Consider the following 24772-nt stretch of genomic DNA (forward strand, 5'->3'; position numbering starts at 1 on the left):
ACCTCGTGGGCTACAGGCAGCAGCAGTTGTTGAAAAGCTGTGATGTAATCAGCGTCTGTCATCCCCGTCTGAAGGATGAGAAACACACAAGGATGAAGATGTGAAACAGCAGTGACGAGTTGAAGAAGACTTCCAGCAGTAAAACAGTCCTCTGAGCGTTCATTCACAGCACAGCAGGTAACAGGTAACTCAGGGTGGTAAGGGAGTAGGGAGTAAACATGGTGAGTTTGAGCTGCAGCCAGAGAAGCATGAGGCATGAAATCCATCTTTAAAACAACCACAGCTCAGTCTGATGAAGCGCTACCTGAACGCGTCTGCTATGATTCACTCCATATCGCCCCCCTGAGGACTGAGCTGTGTAGGAGGTAACAGTGAGGTGCATGTTTGTGTCCTTAACTGTCCCCTGAGGAGACAGAGCTAACATGAGCAGTGTCACCTTGTTCCAGGGCAGGTTGATGTTTCTGCCTTCAGCTCGTCCACTGCCGACAAACTGACTGTCAGACTCTGACAGGTGAGGCCAGAAAGAGCCCTGCTCATACCTGTGGACACTGAAGTACAGGACGCTGGGACACACACACACACACAGATTTCATCATTGTTATTTGTGTGTGTGTGAAGAAAACACAGTGCGTAACCATGATGGAGGATCGGGGTTTACCTGGGGTCTTCCTGGAACAGGTACTGGATACCTTGACCATGATGAACATCCCAGTCCACTATCAACACCCTGACACACACACACACACACACACACAAACACACAAACACAGAGTCATTATCATTATTACTCATTGATTAATATATGTACTAGTGATTAGTAGAAACACACAAACACTTACCTGCTGACTGAGTGTCTAGTCCGAGCGTATCGAGCTGCGATCGCAACGTTGTTGAAGATACAGAAACCGTTCGACTCGTTAGACTGAGCATGATGACCTGGAGGTCTGACAGACAGACAGATGGACAGAGAGAGACAGACAGAGAGACAGACTTGTTATTGTTGTTTGGTTTTGTCTCCATCACCTGAGGTGGGCAAATCATAATTACAAACTGTCGGGTGTACAGTGAGTCCAGATCTATGATGAGTCCAGGTGTGCATTGAGTGCAGGTGTGCAGAGAGTTCAGGTGTAAAGTGAGTCCAGATCTATGGTCCATCTATTCTATCTATTCTTCACTTCCTCCCTCATGTATTTCTACTGTGCCACCGAGGAGGAAATGTTCATATCTTGTTGTTCACAAAGTTGCAGTGAAGAGTGCAGGTGTCCACCAGGTGTGTCTGGGGGAGTGCATGTTTCTTAAGGTGAAATATGAGCAGCAGGAAGTGGCTCTGACTGAACACAGCTGCAGGAGAGCCTTCTGATTGGTGGAAACTAACTCAAATATCATAACTGGTAAACTAAAGCTGGTCCCAGTTTAACACTGTGTATTCCACGGAAACTCGCTGCAAGTAAACAGGTGTATGTTCACTTCTACGAGCTGACGAGGAGCTCCTGAACGCACCATAAGAAGCTGCAGTTGTTACCTGATGACAGCGAATCCATTCCTGAGTTCAGAGGTCATGACCTGATCGACCAGCTGGAGGACTGAACCCACTGCTGACACACACACCTTGTAGGACTCCTGACACACACACACACACACACACACAAACACACACACACACACACACACACACACATTATTTCACTGTATTTCAACTGATGAAAGTTCCTCTTTGTGCTGCTAAATGTTAATAATTTCTACACTTTTGTTTTTTTCTATAAAAAAATCATATGTATTTTAAAAAACATATTTTTCTTTAATATATTTCATATATATATATATGTGTGTGTGTGTGTGTTTTCCTGTTATTATCTTTCTCCTTTTTTGGGGTGTGTGTGTGTACACACGTCTCTGTGTATATGTTTGTGTATGTGTGTGTTCTTACAGGATGAAGGTAAACGGAGTCGTATTTCTCAGACAGAGCGTGTAGCTCACTGTCTGTCATCATCTGAGTCGACTTTATCAAATCCACATAATGTTTCCTACAAACGCACAGGAGAAGGTACATTAGAGTACTTCAGAGTATCTCAAAGTACATCAGAGTACATCAGAGTACCTCATAGTACAGTACTGACAGATAATCATTCACAGCTGCTGGAGCCACGTCGCAGGGACATGGTCCTCAGAGTTGACCCATACTGGACCCCCAGCCCACCGACAGACACAGGTCTCACCTTCAAAAATAAATACCTGTTCAATACTTTTGGTCCAAAATATATGTATATGAAAAACAGTTGGTTTTTAAAAACTATAATTTGCATCTAAACACAAACTTTTTTATTTTAAAGATTTAAGATCATAAGAGCAACACGGCCTGAAGACCATACCCGCGTCTATAGGTGGGACAACTGTGAGGACCTCTGCCTCCCGAGTGGCTGGTTGTTCTGGTTAATCAAACCAGAGCTGCTACGGGTGAACAGGTAGGAACTGTTTCATGCTGCATTTAAACCCTTAACGCCGATTGTCACGAATTCGCATCACACCGCTTTAATCCACATTGCAGCCGAATCGCGGATGCATTCCTCTGATGCCGGTTTGTGCATATTCAAAACACACCTAGGAACCTTTTGCAAGCACTGGTTTCTCATCGGACCGGTCAAAGTGAAAGAACCCCTGTTCTAATTGTTGTTACAATGTAATGGTTGTGAGCCAATTTTGTGGCTTTTATGATGCACATTTATGAATTCTGAAAATTAGCGACAACAGGCGTTAATGCTTGCATTTAATTTGCTAATTTACCTAAATTACCTACATTTATATCTATTGTATGTACTACAGAAAAATTACCAAACTCCTCTTAATTCAGGGTCAATTTGACAGCAAAAACACAAAGAATTAATTTTTTTAATATAATTCTAAATAAATTCAGGCATCAAGGGGTTAAAGGTTCTACATGTGTTTCTAGTGTTGCGTCCACCCTTCAATGTGTCCGATGTTTGTGGACTCACGTGTGAGCGAGCAGCAGCTCTTCTTCTGTAGCTTCTCTGGGCTGAAACACAGACAGACAGATGAGGGGTGTAAGCACACAGCGCCACCTTCAGGATGTTCATTCATTCATCTGAACAATAGAGGATTTGAGAGTCACCAATATCTGAACGTTGGCTCAACAGCAGCTAATGCTAACAAGCTGGCTAAGAAAAGACTGAACACGTTTCAGTCATGTGAATAACGACCTCCACTCTGACGCAGCGAGACAGCAGGTCTCCTCTCTCCAGCTCCTTCATGATGGACGTCACTCTGTCTGGACTCTCTGGATGACTGAACAACACAACACAACACGCAGTCATGGAGAGGACACAACACACTCATCACAATGATTCACTTCTAGAAAATGATTCAAATCATGTGTTGAAATCTTTTTCTTTAATGTGAGGAAGGTGAGCAGGTTACCTGGACTCCCACAAGTTCTTATGATGAGTGAAGATCTCAGAGAAAACCAGACCTGTTCCACTGACTGCTGATCTACTGGACAGATCCTGCACACACACACACACACACACACACACACACACACACACACACACACACACACACACACACACAGGGTTGGGGTTATTAGTGGAAGCAGCCAGCTGGCTTGTTGGTGTCTTCAGACTGAGCCTTCACAGTGTTTTCAGACAGCAGACTCTGCTCCCCCAGTCAGTGACACCGACATTCAGTGTTTTGAACTGGTGGCAGCAGGATGCACCTCCACCCGGTGGTAACTTATTAGTAACCAATAACTAACAAATGTTAGAAATCAACCTGCAGTAACCTGTTGGGTCAGAATCAAGAATGCACAATGGTTGAAGAGTCTTTCAGCAGAGCAGATGAGTGTGTATCTACCCTGGAGCCCATTCAGTGTTTTTACATTAAAAGTGTGTGTTTGTCAAATTTATTATGTTAGTGTGTGTTTGCTGCGTCATTATCAGTGACTTGCAGGTGTGTGTGTTTGTGCGGTGCAGTGGATGGTCCACCAGCTCATTCTGCATGAAGGCCGAGTGTATGAAGAGCCAAGATGTGCTGTGGTCCAGCTGTTTGTATCTACAACCCTGATTCCAAACAGTCTGGACTCTGTTTCAAACATCAAACCAGAAACCATTCAGAATCAGCAGATATTTACAGAAATGAACCTGATGAGCTCAAACAGTAAACATACTGACTTTGTGCTGCTTTCAGGTGAGTTCAAGTCAGAAAGGACATTCTCTTGGATTGATGTTTCACACAGAGTCACAGTGTCTTTGGAATCGAGGTTGTTGTTGCAGCTTTGTCCTTCAGGAGTTTGGAGGAACTCTCTGTCAGTTTTGTCCATCTGATCTTTTGCCATTTATTTTATTGATTTATTAGTTTTGGAGGTGAGATGCTGATGCTCATATTAAGGTAATGAGTGTGACTTTCACAACAGAAACACCTGAGCTGGATACACAATGTTCTATTCAACAGGAAGCTTTCAGACATTTTATCTGAATCAGACTAATTTGTTCAGTCTCACCAGCGTCTTCAGTCTGTCGCTCATCTCCTCCTCTTCCTCTCTGCTCCTCTCCATCCTTCCTCTCCTCTTCACCTCCTGCAGACTGCTCCCTCCTTTCTTTTCCTCCTTTCCTTTACTGCGGCTGCCGCACTGAAAACACAAACATCCACGTTTCATTAAAATTCACCTCTCTGCTCCCGATGAAGCTGCTGGGTCATCAGACACAAACAGAGTTCAGACAAACCTGAAATAAGGAAACAGAAATCTGAGAAAAGTGTTAAACATTCATCCACTAACATGAAACCACGTGCAGAACCACAGAGTAACAGAAGGAGACGGTGGAGACAACCTGAGGTCAAACTCCGCTCCGGTGGATGATTGACAGGTGCAGGAATAATCATTAATCAGACATTTCTTCCAATGACTGACTGACTTCTGATCAGTGATACATCTGTGTGTGTGTGTGTGTGTGTGTGTGTGTGTGTGCGCGTGTGTGCGTGTGTGTCAGATGACCAACCTGAGGAGACAGACGAGGGGATCTTCTGACTGACTTCAGTCCAGATCCCGGAGGATCTGATCCAGACTGCATAACTGCTGATCCACCTGAAGAGAAACACCACTGCAGCTCACAGATGAAGACACCGATGAATCAAACTGCTGATTAGTCTCTGAATTCACAGACGAATCGATTCACTCCTCACTTCAGTCTGAGTCGACTTCAGTTTACTGTGAAGTAAAAACTGAACTTTGAAGTACTTGTAATTTAATTGAGTCTTTTCTTTTCTACTTCTACTGCACCACATTTATCTGACAGTTACTTAAGATGATCAAACCATGTGATCAGCTCCAAAATCAGTTGCTGTGTTACAGATTATCTCGCAATCAGTAATAAAGTATATGAAGAATTTCAGATGAGCTCCACCTGCAGCAGCTATAACATTCAAGTACAGTGTTACACATCAATAACAACAACGATCCAGTAATTAATCACACTGACTGGGCTCATTCTGACAACAAACAAATACTTTTACTTTTCAACACTTTGAGTACATTTTGCTGATAATACTTAATTTTTCAATGCAGGGCTTTTACTTGGGAGTATTTCTAGTGTGGTATCAGTACTTTTACTGAAGTAAATGATCTGAATACTTCTTCCACTATATGTCTTGTATTGATTAAGACTAGTTAAGGGCACCTGGGCATTAACTTTAAACATTAACTGATGGATTATTACAACAGACCCACAGTTACCTGCAGCATCATCATCATCTCTGTGATCAGAAGGTTTTTTCTGTGCTACTCCAACCTGAACCAAACCAGCATGCAGTAGAAGGGCCTCGCAGATTTATTATTCATAATATTGATTCTGACTTCACTTTATACAGAAAGAATGTTTGGTTTTAATATATGTACCAGCAATATAATCAAAGGATATCACACCATCAACCCCGTTCTTCTCTTTTTCATTTCTACACAAATGCAATCAGTCTTTATATATTGGACTTGAAAAAAAACGACGGTCCTTTAATGCATCAAAAGAACGTTTCTTCTTCTGTGTTTATATTTTTAACTGACTGACGACACCTGAATACGCCCTACAGTCAAACTGTGGAGAATAACGACACAAGTTAGTCTCCAAACAGAGAAACACGGAATAATTCAGGAAGGGGAACTAATTGCTAACCAAGACCCGGACCCGGACCAGGACCAGTCTCTGACGGGGTACACCTGTGGTGTTAGCTAACCCGTTAGCCTCTCTGCTTGTTAGCAGTGCTATAAAGAAGCTGTAAACGGTCAATTAGAAACATTCAGACTTACAGCAGCTTCCTGTCTCTCTTCTTCTATTCTGAGCGCCAACAGAACCGTCGCACACATGTGACGTCACCGGCGCGACTGGAGTGACGTCACACATGTCTCAATTATGAGATAATTATTTCAGAACATTACATCATATATATTTCATAATTTCAAGATCCACCAGTACAAAAAAACGCAACTACATTAATGTTAGTATAATATATATATTATATATAAAAGATGATTCTGTTCCGGGACAGAAGACCAGGAGGTCCATCACAGTGGCCAGCCTCAGATATCAGATGTTAACAGCAGCTCAGATTAATGCTGCACAAAGTTTGAGCAGCAGACACATCTCAACATCAACTGATGGAGGAGACTGAGTGAATCAGGCCTTCGGCTCCAACTGCTGCAAAGAGACCATGACGGAGGGAGACCAACAAGAAGAAAAGTGCTCGAACCCAGACAAAATGACTGGACGTTAGACCAGTGAAGACGTGGACTCTGATCTGATGAGTCTAGATCTGAGCTGTTTGGTTCCAGCCGTCATGTCTTTGTGAGGTGCAGAGAGGGTGAACAGATGGCATTGTTCCACCGTGAAGCAGGTGGAGGTGTGATGGTGTGGGGTTCACAGCACACTGAACCAGCATGGTTACCACGGCACCTCGCTGCCACAGGTGAGCCCGCCTATTTTACTGGACCATCATGGGTTCTTCAACAGGACAATGACCCAGAACACACCTCCAGGCTCTCTGAGGGCTGCATCACATGACCCGGTCTCCACAATCACCTGACCTGAACCCAGCTGAGATGGTTTGAAATGAGTTGGAGCTCAGAGTGTCAGAACACTCCTTCGTTCCATGAAGCAGCTGAGAGAACGACACCAGAGAGCAAAGCTGCCACCAAATCTACAGATGTTTCGACTGGACTTTGTTTCTGTGACGTCTTTTGATTCAAAAAATAAACTATTATTTAAATACATATAAAAACATTAATGACATCTAGTCACATCATGTGTACGAACTAGAAGAGAGAAACAGCTTGTTTCCAGCTGGCCTCGTACTCTTCTTTTACATGTGTTTGTTGTGACATGAAATAAAATAAAAGGTTTTGACGACATCTGCAGCTCCAAACATTATTATGTCAGAAATCTTTTATCATCTTGGCATAATTTCATCTCCACAAAATGTCATATTCTACAGGAAACCTGTTTAAAATGTTTAATAAAACATGAGTTTGTATACAACATGAACAAATGATACAAAACAACTGAAGCAGAGACTGAGATACAAAATGATACAGGGATAAAGAGCAATAAAAATATCAATAAAGATTAAAAAAACGAAGTGCAATATACACAACCATATTAAAGTTTCTGTCTGTAGTGTTCTTATCATTTTGTCCGTGTGCAGGTCGAAGATGAATCACAAACAAACACAAAGAGTCTGCAGGACGACATGTTCCACATTACAGAAATAAATAATCACATGAATAAAGCTCAAGAAATACTGATTTTACACCACGTGAAATAAATCCGTCGACCTGTCTGGAATGAAAGTAAAATCCCCGTCAGAGCGACATGCTCTTATTGTGAAAATATTTTGTAACATTATAATGAGCAGATGTAAAACAGACTAAACATCACACATTCCCTCCGGAAGTATTCATGTGATTATTTCTTTCAGAATTTACAGAATTATAGAAAATGTTAAAAACTGTAGTGCTCAATTAGTGCGTCTCCATAGCAACAGCCACATCTCTGACTGGTAGAATTGTGGGTAGTGTAGTACTTGACTGACCTCTAAGCACGTAAACACATATTTATGGGATGTTTGTGTCAGAATGACGTCAGCTCATACTAACAACATCTGGATCTGACCGTGATGAAATCTGGATCTCAGACTTCTGAGCTGAGGTGGAACTTTGTGTGTGTCTGCTGGATCTAATGTGCTTCCGTTTGCTGCCTCTGAAACCTCGGTGCATGTTCAGCGACCTCACACTGAAATATCTACCTGTCTGTCTACCTGTCCTTGGCAGTGCGCAGATCAGTTGTGATAGGGTCGTGTTGGATGGTCTGGTGCAGCATCAGAGCCAATAAACCGGCTCGATTCGTCATTGCCGTCCTCAGATTCCTCTCTTGCTCAAACAGCTCGTCCAGCTTATACCACTGACGGAGGGACAGACAGAGAGGTAGACAGACAGACAGGGAGAGAGGATTAGGTTCTGAGCTCCAGTCATTACCGTGATGTTAACGAAGCGCAGTGTCAATAAAGTTCTGTCGACAGCTCGTTACCACTCGGACTCTCTCCAGGTCGACCTCAGCGCGGCGAAGTTTCTCCCAGCAGTAATGTTTGTTACACTTCCTCTTTGACACCCGACAAAACTCTCCTGTCGGCTCAAACACGTCTTTAACCAGAGGACAACCACACACCTCGTCTGCTGGGACCTGACAGACAGACAGGCAGGGAGACAGGCAGAGAGATACAGAGAGTCAGGCAGAGAGACATGGAGAGACAGAGAAACAGGCAGAGAGACAGGCAGAGAGACAGAGAGGCAGGCAAAGAGACAGAGAGACAGGCAGAGAGACACACAGCGAGACAGGCAGAGAGACAGAGAGGCAGGCAAAGAGACAGAGAGACAGGCAGAGAGACATGGAGAGACAGAGAAACAGGCAGAGAGACACTCAGAGAGACAGAGAGGCCGGCAAAGAGACGGAGAGACAGGCAGAGAGATACCGAGAGTCAGCCAGAGAGACATGGGGAGAGAGGCAGAGAGACAGACAGGGAGACACAGAGAAACAGGTAGAGAGTTACAGCGAGACAGGTAGAGAGACACAAAGAGAGACAGGCAGAGAGACACAGAGAGAGACAGGCCGAGAGACACGGAGAGACATGGAGACACAGAGAGACAGGTAGAGAGACAGACAGAGAGACAGGCAGAGAGACACTCAGAGACACAGAGAGACAGGCAGAGAGACACCGAGAGACACAGAGACACAGAGAGACAGGTAGAGAGACAGACAGAGAGACATGGGGAGACAGGCAGAGAGACAGACAGGGAGACACGGAGAGACACGGAGACACAGAGAGACAGGTAGAGAGACAGACAGAGAGACAGAGAGACAGGCAGAGAGGTCAGACCTCTGGAGTTAAGGGGCACAAACACAGAAATACCACTGGTCCAGAAACAGAAGCAGCAGATAATCATTTCCACTATTAGACCAACCTTTGGATCTCTGGAGTGTTCGGGACACAGAACCTGCAGCCGCTTACAGTACGTCTTACTCTGAGGGTTATACACATCACAGAACAGCCGGGTCGCTCTGAAACACAGGCAGACATGAGAGAAAGACAGGTCTTACTCTGACAGCAGAGAGACAGACAGACAGACAGACAGACAGACAGACAGACAGGTGTTCTTACCCCTCTATGCGCGTTGGGTACATGGAACCAAACGATGTCTGACTCTCATACTGTTGAACACAGAGAGAGAGAGACAGCTGGGATTAGCTGAACTTTTCACTGAGTGTGTAAACTCTGCCTGTGATTGGCTGGAGCACCTGTCCAGTGTAGACACACAGACTTCAGATTGTTCTGTGTTTGATTGTTTTTTGATTCACCATCGTTTTGAAATGACTGTCTCTATAAGTAATGTTAGTGGAAAATTACTTTCATCATTCATCAGACATATTTTTCTTTAATCTCTCAACGTCTAGAAGAGGTCTGAATCTAAATCTAATCCACTAATTAACACTAATTAAGCCAACTATCAGCCTCCATAAACAGCTTTACAGTAACTGGCTGCCTGGTTTTCAGTGTTTGTGTCTCTCAGTGTTTTCCTGTTTAATAAAGACACACTTTAGGTCCTGACTCTGTTAACTGACCTTAGCGTAGCATCTCTCCATGTGTCTCAGCGCCACCTTGGGGTTGACAGGATGGCTGCAGGAAACACAGAAGATCTGAAGGTCTGTGTCATCACCATCACCTTCAGTCACCTGGACAGAGAGACAGACAGATGAGCGGAAACACATGGATCAAACTAACAGCTAACTGTCCCTCTGTCCCTCTGCCTCGTACCTCCTCCTGGTGTTGGACCTGCTGCTGTTTGGCGTTGGCGATGATGCCCTCGAGCTCATGGAAACGTTTCTCCATCAGTGTGAGGCGGAGCCTCGCTGCCTGCTGCTCCTTCCTGATTCGCTCCAGCTGTCTCCTCCCCATCTCCTCGGCAACGCACGGACTCTGCTGCCACTGCTGAATCCTCTGAGGGAGGATCTCATAGATACGACTGGAGGACAGAGACACAGAGAGAGAGACTAAGACAGACACAAAGACAACAGAAACTGTAAGTCAGCAGTTTGTTGTGGACTCTGTTGTTCTGGGGCCTGAACTACAAGACAGGATTTGTGGTTATTGCGGTAACTTCAGGTTCTCTGGGTTTCAGGGTTACGACGGTGGTTCACGACATAGCGAGGTACGTCGCCATGGTAACTTATTCTGTACACCTGATCTGCTCCGGAGCAGGTTGTGTTTGACATCAACACATATAAAAGCACCGCCTACCGACCAATCAATTCTCTTCAAAATGGCTTCACCATTCGTATAGGCCGGCAGAGGGTCTCTTTGGGGGGTGAGTGTGTCCAGAGGCCAGCACAGCCTTCTGGATTTCCCTGACAATGTTTTATATTACAGCTGTAGATTTTGTCTACTGACATCATCCTGCAACACTTTCAGTGCGTTTGACACCTCAGCAGCTGAGAGAATGAGGCTGCAGCCTCAAACACGCCATCAGAACACACTGGAGCAGCACACTCATTCAATGAAACACACAAATGTCTTTACAGTCAGACACTCGTGGCCTGATGGCGAGGCGATGATGTCATCCAAGTGTTAAATGCTGTCCGTCCTGTGTTTGGCAGCTGTGTTGTTTTTTTACTGGATTTTGTTTAACTTCTTCATAATAATCGAGTTTGCTCACTCTGCTGCTGGGAGACTTGTCCATGTTTGCAATATATGTGATATGCTGCAAACCCCGCCCCCTTTATACGAACGCGCTCATGAGAAAAACCCGGGCTGACTTACTGAGGTAATAACCACCGTTATGTGACCGTCATTAGTTTCAGTGAAGCGCGGTACGGAAACGATGTCCTGGGTTTGCTGAACCTGCTTCATCGAGCAGGCCGCAGGTGCGTCTTCACCTTCACAACTACTAAAAGAGTGATCAGACTCACTTGGCGGCGAGCTTCATGCCACAGTCCTCGGAGCAGTATTTGGAGTTGACCCTCGCCGGATGGACACATCCTGGACCCAGACACTGCCTCAGAGCTCCACCCACCTCCTTAGCCCCGCCCTCTCCTGCTCGCTCACTGTGCCGCACACGCTCCCTGTGACGCTGCTTCGCTTTGTGACGGCGAGGCTTCACCTCCTCTTTAGGAGCAGAGACGGACTTCTACAGGAGACAGGTGTGTTAGTGACATCATCAGTGACATCATCAGCAGGCAAGCGAAAACCGTCCTCACCTTCTTCTCAGTCTTCTTCTCTCGTCTCTTGACATGTTTGACCTTCACGGCCTTCTTCCTCCGAGAGTCCAGCTGAGCGTCCTCATCCTCGCTGTGCCACACCTGCAACAGGAAGATGCATCACACCACAGGAAGTGCCTCTTCTGGCAGCTGATTGGTCAGACACACTCACACATACTGACCAGGTCTCTGTATCCAGCAGCTTTGTACTGCTCATACAGCTCCAGCTCGCTCTCGCTGAACACCCCGTCTTCCTCCTCTTCTTCCTCATCCTCCTCCTCTGTCTGATGCCCCGCCCCTTTCCTTGGGAGACCACGCCCCCGCCCCCCACTCCGACTCATCTCCTCATCTTTGACACGAAGCATCTTCTGCTCACAGACCAATAACAACATCAATAATATCATCATGATCGTCATTAAATCATATTAAAGTATCATCAGAATTTTAGAAACGCCTGAATGTGAAGTCACCAACTGCAGTGCCCTCTGCAGGCAGAATGGAGAACCACAGAAACGGCAATCAGTACAGCAGAAACATCGTTATGACTTCATCTAATTATTGTATTTCCACCCACGAAGAATCATCACAGAACCCGTGCAGTACCTAAAAACTGAAGATGCTGCATTCTGCCATTAGATATTCTTCATGCAAATCAAAAACTAAATCAAAAAGTTAGTTTTTCATTTACATAAAAAGAGGGAAAAATCAGTTATCACACCCAGCTGCGCCTAGCTCACAAATTAGCTTCTTTGGTATAGCTAGCTGTGTCTGTGTCAGAGTGCAGTAATACACAGTCAGAGGGTAGTAATACACAGTCAGAGGGTAGTAACACACAGTCAGAGTGCAGTAATACACAGTCAGAGCGCAGTAATACACAGTCAGAGTGTAGTAACACACAGTCAGAGTGCAATAATACACAGTCAGAGTGCAGAAATAACCAGTCAGAGTGCAGTAATACGCAGTCAGAGGGTAGTAATACACAGTCAGAGGGTAATAATACACAGTCAGAGTGCAGTATTAAGCAGTCAGAGTGTAGTAATAGGCAGTCAGAGTGTAGTAACACACAGTCAGAGTGCAGTAATAAGCAGTCAGAGTGCAGTAATACGCAGTCAGAGGGTAGTAATACACAGTCAGAGGGTAATAATACACAGTCAGAGTGCAGTAATAAGCAGTCAGAGTGCAGTAATACGCAGTCAGAGTGCAGTAATATGCAGTCAGAGGGTAGTAATACTCAGTCAGAGGGTAGTAATACACAGTCAGAGGGTGGTAATACACAGTCAGAGGGTGGTAATACACAGTCAGAGGGTAGGAATATGCAGTCAGAGGGTAGTAATACACACTCAGAGTGCAGTAATACACAGCCAGAGTGCAGTAATACACAGTCAGAGGGTAGTAATGCACAGTCAGAGTGCAGTAATACGCAGTCAGAGTGCAGTAATACACAGTCAGAGTGCAGTAATACACAGTCAGAGTGCAGTAATACACAGTCAGAGTGCAGTAATATGCAGTCAGAGGGTAGTAATACACAGTCAGAGTGCAGTAATACACAGTCAGAGTGCAGTAATATGCAGTCAGAGGGTAGTAATACACAGTCAGAGGGTAGTAATACACAGTCAGAGGTTAGTAATACACAGTCAGAGGGTAGGAATTCACACTCAGAGTGCAGTAATACACTGTTAGAATGCAGTTTTGAATTAACAGTAACTAAACGTGAACAGCACGGGCTTCATAGAAGTCTTGACTGCATTAGACTGGACAGGTGCACCTAATAAAGTGGTCCCTGAGTCACTGCTGACTTACAGTTTCTGTTGTTTTAATGAACTTTCCAGTTTTTGAGAACATACAATCCTCACAGTCAGCGATGAACAGGAGGAACTGGAACAGCCACCTGCTCACTCAGGAGATTTTAGGCAGCTGAACGGTATTGTCCGTATAAAACCTGAAACAGGTGCAGACTCACCCGCGCTCGGACCTCGCACTGCCTCAGTCGACACTTCTGTCGGATTTTGTTTGGACCTCCGAACTTCTTCATGTCTTTACAGAAGTCGCACTGAGCGCAGTCCTCCGTCCTCAGACAGGCGTCACACTCTCCACACATCCTGGCTGAGCGCTTGATCTGAAACACAAACATCAGACAAGACAATATACACAACACTGTACGTAAGTGTCAGTTCAGGGTTTAAATGTCAACTGATGTGTATTATAAAGAAGTGTGAGTCAAAACACTATGAACCCTTGGGCTCAATAAAACTACAGCAGAAACATACACGTGGTTGCCAGGTTACCTGTGACCCCCGCCTCCTGTCAATCCTGGGCTGGGGCGGGGAGCTCCCATCTCCGTCAGGTTTGTCCTCCCCTTCTGGCTCCGACTCTTTCTCCTCCTTCTCCTTGGTCTTCTTTGGACGGTATTTAATCTCCAGAGACGGGTCTCTGTCTGCAAAGGACAGGACACACAGCTGTGTCTCGCTTCCTGTCTGTGGCTCTCAGCTCATTGGTTCCTACTTAAGGTGTAAATCTTCTCCTCACAGATGTTTAGTTTAATATTTAAAAGGTTGAGTAATTTCCTCAAACAGCCGCTCGCTGTCGTCTCCATCAGACAAACAGGTGGAACTAGAGCATCTGTTGGGGACTATTTTCAGCGGCGGATGAATCCACATTTGCTGTAGTGAGTGTTTGTGGCAGCAGGACGGTGTGTGTGTGTGTTCATGGTGATGAAGGAACATGTCAGCAGAGCGACAGTGAGGCTCACTGATGTGTTTTAATGGAGCTCTGTGGCTCAGAGGAAGAAGATCTATCAGCCTGATAAACACCAAACTATTAGCAGTTAGCAGTTAGCATTCACAGCTGGTTTGAGTCTGAACGTGAGATTTAATGATGAGAAGAAGAAGAAGAAGTTATACTTTTTACATTTTTACATTAATGTTTCTGATACGGTTTTAGATATTATAGGACACTGACCTCTGCAGGATGGACAGTACCAGACTCTGATGGCTTTAGCTGCTTTTTCTGAAACTCCAATACAGCTTCCATGAAACCATTCAGTACAGCTGTCACACCCTCTGACAGACAGACAGACAGACAGACAGACAGGTTAGTGTTAACTGTTCTATCTGTACGTCCATGGACTCTACAAACAGACTCATGAGGTTTGTTACATCATGAAACAGTTGATGTCCGGTCTCCTGCAGACACAGTATACGGGACCGTTAGGGGTCTCCATGACAACCTCTCCTCCTCTTCCCTCTTCGCCCCCCTCTCCTCCTCTTCCTTCCTCTTCCTCCTCCAGGCCTCGCTCTGCTCCTGCAGCCTCCTCAGTCTGAGACCCAGAAACAAACGAGAGAAACATCAACATCTGGTTAGAGCAGCGACAGGAAGTCCTCACTGGGTTTGGTTTTTTTAGACGATTCTCTGATTGTGTGAAAATGGCTCTCGACGTCACAGAAAGGTAGAAACCCGTCTCTCCAGACCACATCAGACCAGGTTTAGTCAAACCTGAAGCAGATGAACATGGAGAATTGAAAGACAGAGATTTGAGAAGCCTTTGCTCTCTTTGTGACGACAGTAAAAAATGACACTTTATTCTCTATCCAGACCAAAAACCAGTGTGCTGAGACGTGTTGACACTTGGCCAGATCCACAACCTGGTTTCAGATCTGTAAAACCGTTTATTTCTCCACCCAGACCACATCAGACCAGGTCTACAAACACTGCACTTGTTAGACCTGGTCCACATTGAGATGGAGACGCCACAAATCCAGTCCAACGTTCGTGGAAACTTTCATTCAATTTGTTAAGACATAAAAAAGCTGATTTTTACGGTTTATCCAGACCACGCTAGACCAGGTCTGGATCAGAAACCACTTCACTTAGACTTGTCAAACCTGGACTACATTAGCACAGAACCTGGGGTGAAACTATTGATTACTTTCATTACCAATTAATCTGACAATTATTTTGTTGATGAATCAATAAGAAAATGGCGAACATGTCTGGTGAGAATGTCCAGATGAAGGTCTTCAGGCGTCAGATTCACTTCACTGTGACGGCAAATTGGTAAATATTCACATCTGAGAAACTGGAAACATAAAATTTTGTCCATTTTTCAAAATAAAAAACACTTGAACCAGTTTTTTGGTTTCTTCCTCTTTCAGATGAAACTTTATTCCTTTTGGTAACAAACTTCAGAAAAACTTCACAATAAAAGCTGATTTTACTGTAGTTTTTTTCTCTCCATTCAGAACCCATCAGACCAGGTTCTGCATAAAAAAACCCTTTTATTGAACTTAGATTAATAAGATTAATAATAACTTAAAACTGTGAAATCTCTTTTTATATAGTTCTGTGAAACCTTTACTCATGAAAAGTGAAAAAGTGACATTTCACTGCTTCTCCATCCAGACCACATGAGACCAGGTCTAGATTTAAAGCTACCCCGCACAGACTCGACACATGTGGGCTAGATGTACATGAAGACTCCAGAAACCCTGGTCTCAATCCCGAACCGTGACACGCAGGCATCGTGAGGGACGGAAACCTTCATTCTGCTTATGAAAAAAGAAGAGAGGTTTTCTCTGACCGGACCACATCAGACCACATCAGACCAGGTCCAACATGGTCAGTCTGATCGTTTTCCACCGTGAAACCAAACTCCGTTCACTTTTCCGCCTGTTCTGTGTGTTTGTGATGCTGCAGGTGATGAAACGGTGAGTTATCTCCGTTATCTCTCCATCAGTGCAGCATCTGTCTGTCTCTCTGTCTGTCTGTGTATCTGTCTGCCTGTCTGTGTGCACGAGCATGAAGACTCACCATGATGAAGCTGTTGGCGCGTCACACAGAGATGAAGAACAGTCATCCGGTTAAATCCTCCGCAGAACTCCGTTTTCATTTCTCATGTTTTTCATTTTTGAGAAAATCTGCAGAAGTCTCTTTGTTCCTCCTCCTCCTCCTCCTCCTCCGTCTTCTTCTTCTCCCTCGTCTTCTGTGCAGCAGACAGCAGCGACACCTGCAGGACGGACACTCAACTACACACCTGAACAAACTGACTCTTCTTCATCACAAGTGTTCATCAGCTCTGATGAATGAAAGACAAACACAAAGACTTCATTGATCACAACTTCATATATTACATAGCATTCATTTTCTGTTTTAGACTGAAAACTCACCTGTTCAGTCTGAAAACTCACCTGTTCAGACTGAAAACACTGGCCAATGATAAAAAAAAAAATTGTGTATCTTTTACTGTTCTTGGCTCTTGAGGTGGATGCACATGGTTGAAATAACTTTCACCACTTCACCGTGAATCACTCCAGCTAAATAAATGTGATGTAAATAAGAGCTGTGTGGTTTCCAGCTGCGGTTCTCAGTGAGTCCAGCAGGCGGCAGCACTGAAACACTGAACCACATTCAAAAAGTAAAGAATAAAACTGACCCACAGACACCATCCAGCAGTGATGGAACAAGTGAGATTAGCAATGCTGCTGCCATTCCACCTCAGTGAAAAGTGTTTACATGTTTAAAACTCTTAATCTGTAAAGTAAAGCAGCTTTCAGATAAATATACTCAGGTAAAGTACAAGTACCTCCAAATTGTACCCAAGTCCAGTACTTCAGTAAATGTACTTACTTACTTACTTTCCACCACTGCCAGCCAGTCTGTATCATCATCATCTGTAATGATTTGTAATATGACTGTGATATTACTGTAAATCAATAATAATAATATGAAGAAGAAAAGTCATAAATGTCTTAAAATATCTGTTTGTCTGCATGTCTCTGCGTGTCTCTGCATGTTGCTGTATCTCTGCGTGTCTTTGCATGTCTCTGCGTGTCTCTGTGTGTCTCTGCGTGTCTCTGCATGTCTCTGCGTGTCCCTGTGTGTCTCTGCGTGTCTCTGTGTGTCTCTGCGTGCCTCTGCATGTCTTTGCGTGTCTTTCATGTCTCTGTGTGTCTCTGCATGTCTGTGTGTCTCTGTGTGTCTCTGTGTCTCTGTGTGTCTCTGTGTGCGTGGTATTTGCAGCCCTCTCCAGGAAGGGGGAGGCGGTCATATGTGCGTGTGCTTCAGCGAGCAGTTTGTTGAGAGGAGTTTGACGGCGGACAGCAGAGCTTCTCTCAGCTGGAAAACTTCTTTCTAAAATCGGACGTTTTTCTCTGTTATATGTAAGTTCCTGTTCTCTCTAATATTTAGATTATTGACATTAAAGTTTCTTTCCCAGAGCAGAAAGTCTGAGGACATTAATTATTAATTTAACATATTAGTGCAATTCAAAGTGTTTTACAGACGACTGACAAGCTGATAAAAAGTTCATGTAAAGCCTAACCAGAGGTGAAAGAAGTGCTCAGATCCTCAGTAAAAGTACGAATAATACACCGTGAAAAAACTCAAGTAAAAGTACTTAATTGAAAACCTTACAGAAGCAAAAGTAATTGAGTGTTATGAACAAAAAGTACTTAAAGTCAAAGTGTTGGTGTATCAGTAAAATGTTGCTGTCAGTGTTTCTCATCATATCTGATGTTTGTGGATTAATATTCCTGCTGTAGATGTTTCAGGTTGAGCTCATTTGAACTACTTTATATCCTGTTGGCTGGTTTAATCTACAGCGATGCATCAAATTTTATAAGATCATCATATGTTTGTCCTGTGAGAACCTTGTATCTCAGAAAAACAGCCTGTTTTCAGCTTTGTGACGATGCATTTTCAGCTGATCCAAGAGGCTTTTTAAACAGACATGAAGGACAACTTCATCCTTCAGCTTATCACAATATTCACCTCTGAGATGTAATATAAAAAAAGCATAAAGTAGTATAAAATGGAAATACTCAAAGTACAAATTCCACAAATTTGTACTTATGTAGATTACTTGAATAAATGTATTTCATTAAATTTCACCACTGACAGTGAACAACTTGAGACAAATTTCATCATAAAACGACTGGAATGTATGTTGATCAGTGTTTCAACAGTTCAGAGTCAAATCCAAGTTTCTGAACAAGTGACATCACAATAGAGACGTTATTCTATTTGTTTACTGTATAATTTTTATCCCTCATTATTTTCAAGCTGTTCTTTAATGAAGATGCTGTTTTAACAACAGTAGCTGCTGCTGTTATTGTTGTTGCTGTTGTTATTGTCATTATTCTTGTTGTTTTTGTTGTTGTTGTTTTTGTTGTTGTTGTTGACATCTGAAAATGCTAAATAGGAGTCACAGCAGTGACGCTGAATTTAGCAATCTTGGTACCTAATTGTCATAATGATCACATTACATTGGCAGGATGGATGTGCCATCACCCTGCAGTGGCTATGACATCACTGAGAGTGGAGCCAATAAGAAACAAATCCAATCAGAATGCATCTCAAGCCAGCCAACAACCAATGGGATGCTCCCACATCACGGCGAAGGTGAGACAGAAAGATTCCTGTGTGATCATCTGACATCAGACCATGACATCAGAGGACTTGTCTGTCAGACTGATGACATCATATGAACTCACGCTGACCTGAGAACAGTTAAACTGTCTCTGACATCACAGCTGGTTTCCACATCTGGATCCACATCCTCTCTGAACCAGAGGAGGATGCTGAGCGACGACTTCCTCTTACAGGACGTCTCTCTGGGAATGGACTGTATTTTCACCCTGAGCTCAGACTTACAGGCCAGACTTCCTCCCATGTTGTAGCACGAACCCACAACACAAAGTCCTCACAGCTAATCGACACAAACGTTCTGAAGCAATGCAAATTAAAATCTTAAAAATGAGTCATGACTGTTTTCTTCTTTGTTGCCTTTGTAGTTTAGAGTTTAGGCCAGCAGGGTCTGGAAAACCTCCTCACAACACAAAACAACACACACCCCACAACAAAAAGATCAACAACAAACCAGAGTGTCTACAGACAGAACCCCAGAATCTCTGTACCTCCTGAGCCTGGTGAAAACCTAACCTGGCTGACGCTGGGGGCCTGGGGGCCACCTGAGCCCACCTCAATCATACCACTAAGTAAACTGGCTCAGGAATCAGATTGTCGGGGACTTCAACCCCCAATCATCTGATGTGCTACATTGTTCTGATATTTTACACTTTCTTCCTGCAGAGGTGGCTCCTCCCCCTCTCTCTGATAGGTCAGAAGACAGTGACAGCGGTGATGACTCTCTAACGGACAGCTCTCTCACCAATGACAGCTCTCGACTCCTGCCTGCTCCGCCCGCCTCTGCCTCCCGGAAACAGAAAGGTGACAGTTGAACAGCTGATATCATCAATCAGTACCTGATTCTGACATCATCTGTCTCAGTCTGATGTCAGCTCTGATGTCAGCTCTTTGTCTCTCAGGTGCAGACAGCGCATCAGTGTCTCCTCCTCCCCCCATCTGTACTCCTCCCTCTTCCTCCTTCAACTCTCCTCCTCCTCCTCCTCCTCCTTCATCTCAGTCGTCCATCTGCAAAAGACACCATCACCATCGTCATCTTCAACACAGCAGCGACCGGAAGCGTTTCTCCTCCACGAAAAGCAACGCCTCTTTAAAGACGGACGCCGCCCACATCAAGGAGGTCGCTGGAGATGGTGAGCCATCAGATACCGTCTCTGAAACTGCAAAGTTTGTCCTGAGGGTGGCGCTAGTGAAAACGTGATGGGATTATTAAAATCTAGAGCCATAAATAATAGAAGTAAAGAAAAGCCACAGGATGAGAACGGGTGTCCAAACTGTACATGCAGACTTTAGAATCACATGTGTCAAACGTTCGGCTGCAGTCAGTGCAGGTGGTGACTGACTGTTTGTCCCTCTGGGCTCGTATGAACTCGTAAACCCGACTCAGCAATACCTGACTGGATCAGACCTGACTGGACTGGACTCGGCACAGCTGCTGCTGACAGAGCTCGCCGGCCTCAACACTTCCTGTACGTGTTGAACTACTTCCTGTCTGTGGAAGAATATTAAACAGACTTTACATAGAAGTTAGTAGATGTGTGTTTACTTACTGTAAATTAATACACGTTATGTTTCCAGTGTTTGTCTAGCATCAGTGTCGAGTCTGGATTTGGGACACAGTCCCAAGTTAACTAGTTTATTATCTGTCTCTCACAGGACAAACGTCTCCACAGTTTGTTAAATGCTGTGTTAGTCTGATGTCCTCCTGTGTCTCTGTTATGGAGCAGTTTATTCTACGAGAGCGTCCTCATGTTGGGATATTCTGCCTCCAAAAGCTGATCAGCTGATTGAGATCCAATTGACACAGACAGACAGACAGACAGACAGAGACAGACAGACAGACAGACACAGACAGACAGACAGACAGTCAGACAGACAGACAGACGGACAGACGGACAGACAGTCAGACAAACAGACAGACGGACAGTCAGAGAGAGAGACAGTATTGAAGTCTGACAGGAAGCAGAAAAGTGAATACGCTCCAGTCTCACTGTTATCAGCTGAACACCTTCAACATGGAGGTCTGCTTATCTCTGATGAACACACACACACACACACACACACGCACACACACACACACACACACACACACACACACACACACACACACACACAAAACGGATGACCCCTCCCGGAATCAGTTGGTCTGGTTTCTACCAAACAACACCCACCTCCACCCAACACAGACGGACTCATTGATAGCAGGTCTCAGCAGTCCTCACACACCTGATTGTCTCTGTCTCCACAAACTGCTGCGTTCACTGTCTCCTGGCCTGTCTGTCCTGACTGTGTCTGTCTCCACAGACTGCTGCGTTCACTGTCTCCTGGCCTGTCTGTCCTGACTGTGTCTGTCTCCACAGACTGTTGCATTCACTGTCTCCTGGCCTGTCTGTTCTGACTGCGTCTGTCTCCACAAACTGCCTCGTTCACTGTCTCCTGGCCTGTCTGTTCGTCTGTTCTGACAGTGTCTGTCTCCACAGACTGCTGCGTTCACTGTCTCCTGGCCTGTCTGTTCTGACTGTGTCTGTCTCCACAGACTGCTGCATTCACTGTCTCCTGGCCTGTCTGTTCTGACTGTGTCTGTTGTCTTCACAGACTGCTGCGTTCACTGTCTCCTGGTCTGTCTGTTCTGACTGTGTCTGTCTCCACAAACTGCTGCGTTCACTGTCTCCTGGCCTGTCTGTTCGTCTGTTCTGACTGTGTCTGTCTCCACAGACTGCTGCGTTCACTGTCTCCTGGCCTGTCTGTTCTGACTGTGTCTGTTGTCTTCACAGACTGCTGCGTTCACTGTCTCCTGGTCTGTCTGTTCTGACTGTGTCTGTCTCCACAAACTGCTGCGTTCACTGTCTCCTGGTCTGTCTGTTCTGACTGTGTCTGTCTCCACAAACTGCTGCGTTCACTGTCTCCTGGCCTGTCTGTTCGTCTGTTCTGACAGTGTCTGTCTCCACAGACTACTGCGTTCACTGTCTCCTGGCCTGTCTGTCCTGACTGTGTCTGTCTCCACAAACTGCTGCGTTCACTGTCTCCTGGCCTGTCTGTTCTGACTGTGTCTGTCTCCACAGTCTGCTGCGTTCACTGTCTCCTGGCCTGTCTGTTCTGACTGTGTCTGTCTCCACAGACTGCTGCATTCACTGTCTCCTGGCCTGTCTGTTCTGACTGTGTCTCGTCTCCACAGACTGTTGCGTTCACTGTCTCCTGGCCTGTCTGTTCTGCCTGTATCTGTTGTCTTCACAGACTTCTGCGTTCACTGTCTCCTGGCCTGTCTGTTCTGACTGTGTCTGTTGTCTTCACAGACTGCTGCGTTCACTGTCTCCTGGTCTGTCTGTTCTGACTGTGTCTGTCTCCACAGACTGCTGCATTCACTGTCTCCTGGCCTGTCTGTTCTGACTGTGTCTCGTCTCCACAGACTGTTGCGTTCACTGTCTCCTGGCCTGTCTGTTCTGACTGTGTCTGTTGTCTCCACAGACTGTTGCGCTCACTGTCTCCTGGCCTGTCTGTTCTGCGAGTTGCTGTCCATGTGTTCGGCTCTGGGGGAGTGTCTGGTGTGTGGAGTGGGCGGGGCCGGGTGTTGCGACTCTGCGATTTGCTGCTGCTGTTGCGTGGAGGCGGCGGGGGAGGCGGCCTGCACAGAGGAGGCGTGTCAGGCTGTGTTGGATTGTGGGATACTGGAGGACTGCTGCAGCTCTTCTGACTGTTTGGAGATCTGTCTGGAGTGCTGCTCCATCTGCTTCCCCACATAATGGAGCCAATCAGAGAGGAGCTACAGGATGATGTCAGAGCCTTGGAAGTGCGATGACTCTGTTCAGCCTGCAGATGGACCTGCAACTGATCAGGAGTCCAGGATGGATGACATCCAGCAGTCCAGAGTCCAGAACTGTCCATCATTCATCACCTGGATCAAAACATTCTGGAGACCTCAAGAGTCCCACTGAGACACAAACCCTCATTTTGAAAGGTGTCCAGGCAGAGACCATCCACCGTCTGTCAGTCCATCCACCTGTCTGTCTGCCCATCTACCCGTCTGTCCATCCACCTGTCTGTCCATCAACCGTCTGTCAGTCCATCCACCTGTCTGTCCACCCACCGTCTGTCAGTCCATCCACCTGTCTGTCTGTCATCCACCTTTCTGTCCATCCATCTGTCTGTCCATCCACCTGTCTGTCCATCCCCCGTCTGTCAGTCCATCCACCTGTCTTTCTATCCACCTGTCTGTCCCTCCACCCCTCTGTCTCAGTATTGGCTTTCCAGGAAAGATTTTCAGATATAATTGGACTTTCAGGTCATTTTGCAGATGAACAAACTGTGAAAACACAATAATCAGAGAACAAATCTTCAGTAGAACCTTCATGATGGTTCTATACAGGTTCTGTTCTGCTCTGAAACTTTGCGATTTGGTGGCATATAAAGCAGCAGCATACAGTAAAATCACTTACTGATTACTGATGCATTCATGTGTTCATCACTTGAATGTTGCAGCTGCTAAAGGTGGAACTCATTTTAATGTATTTCTATACGGTTGGTAGTTTCATCTAAAATGATAGATTATAATTCATGAGTTGGTTTATATTTGTATTATTATTCTGAATCTGCAAAGTCCTTCCTTTGCAGATTCCTTTATACTTTGAAGTGGGGTCAAAGTATAAAGGAAAAGAGTAAAACAGAAGTACTGACAGGAAGTAAAAAGACAACGTGAATGTTTTTATAAGTGATTGTTTGTCTGCAGCAGAAATAAATCTCTTTTTCAGACTCTCTAACAGTTCAGCTCATCTCTATGAAACCAGCCTGCTGCTTTCTTTGTGTCTGTGATTGACAGCTCAGGAGCGGGCGGGGCCGGGTGGGACAGGAAGTGGGTCCTGCAGGGACAGGAAGTGTGTGTTTTTTGAAGCGACACGCCAGGACGTCCAAACAGGAAACAGGAAAACACTGAAATGACAACGCCACCTGACCTCTGACCTCCAGGGACACCAGACATCAAAGAGAGAGAGAGAGACACACACACAGACACACACACACACACACACACACACACACACACATACATCAGAATAAAAACAGTTTGTTGGAATTTTTTTTGGTATTTGTTTCCACATATTTCTTCACGTCATCACTCAAAAACGCACAGTTTAAAAGTTTCAGAGTTTTCAACCCGAGGGTTAGGACCCCTCTGAGGGTCAGACAAACAGGAAGGAAGAGGTCATTTGTTGGGACAATTTAAACGGCGATGTGATGAGTCTTTTCTTTTCATGACACTTTCTTCTTCTCCTCCAGTATTTATCTGACAGCTTTAGCGACTTTATAAATTACGATTTTTGCACACAAACTTTATTTAAGTCATTTTCATGTAAAACATGTATATGCCAACGATGTATGAAAACAACAGCATGTTCCTTCACAGCTGATTGTGACAGTGGAGATGATGAATTCAGTTCAGTATCACTGATGCTTTTATCTGAGAAAATGAAACTTCTGACACAGATCACAGTGTGTTGCAGCACCTTCGGCCTGTGAGGCCACAGTTCAAACCATCAGAGGGGAAATTAAAGACAGAC

General features: G+C 45.0%; 3 protein-coding genes across 3 annotated transcripts in view; 1 reads left to right on the plus strand and 2 right to left on the minus strand.

The window, feature by feature from the left end:
• Window positions 1-6324, minus strand: part of hdac6 (histone deacetylase 6) — a 15273-nt gene extending 8949 nt beyond the window's left edge. The window contains exons 1-11 of the mRNA XM_041945553.1: window positions 5010-6324; window positions 4514-4642; window positions 3433-3518; window positions 3216-3300; window positions 2991-3031; window positions 1928-2024; window positions 1523-1620; window positions 840-944; window positions 659-727; window positions 437-563; window positions 3-68 (exon numbers count right to left, since the gene is read on the minus strand). Of these exons, the coding sequence (XP_041801487.1) occupies window positions 3-68; window positions 437-563; window positions 659-727; window positions 840-944; window positions 1523-1620; window positions 1928-2024; window positions 2991-3031; window positions 3216-3300; window positions 3433-3518; window positions 4514-4642; window positions 5010-5081 (975 nt within the window). The 5' untranslated portion in view covers window positions 5082-6324. The remainder of the gene's footprint in view (window positions 1-2; window positions 69-436; window positions 564-658; window positions 728-839; window positions 945-1522; window positions 1621-1927; window positions 2025-2990; window positions 3032-3215; window positions 3301-3432; window positions 3519-4513; window positions 4643-5009) is intronic.
• A 1246-nt stretch (window positions 6325-7570) lies between these two features.
• On the minus strand, window positions 7571-15094 carry cxxc1a (CXXC finger protein 1a). Its single transcript, XM_041946202.1, has 13 exons — window positions 14960-15094; window positions 14763-14863; window positions 14090-14238; window positions 13765-13920; window positions 11987-12172; window positions 11805-11906; window positions 11517-11734; window positions 10366-10573; window positions 10173-10283; window positions 9712-9761; window positions 9515-9611; window positions 8583-8735; window positions 7571-8456 (listed from the first exon to the last, which is right to left on the minus strand). Exons 1-13 carry the CDS (start codon window positions 15022-15024, stop codon window positions 8310-8312), a joined length of 1743 nt encoding a protein of 580 aa, XP_041802136.1. The 5' UTR covers window positions 15025-15094; the 3' UTR covers window positions 7571-8309.
• A 2748-nt stretch (window positions 15095-17842) lies between these two features.
• Window positions 17843-24038, plus strand: zgc:113363 (uncharacterized protein LOC791449 homolog). The gene is made up of 5 exons (XM_041946445.1): window positions 17843-17959; window positions 19072-19199; window positions 19890-20027; window positions 20126-20356; window positions 22689-24038. Coding segments are annotated over exons 1-5 (774 nt in total). The 5' UTR covers window positions 17843-17957; the 3' UTR covers window positions 22964-24038.
• Window positions 24039-24772: the final 734 nt, after the last annotated feature.

This window comes from Chelmon rostratus, chromosome 10, assembly GCF_017976325.1.
Source record: "Chelmon rostratus isolate fCheRos1 chromosome 10, fCheRos1.pri, whole genome shotgun sequence".
Classification (NCBI taxonomy): domain Eukaryota; kingdom Metazoa; phylum Chordata; class Actinopteri; order Chaetodontiformes; family Chaetodontidae; genus Chelmon; species Chelmon rostratus.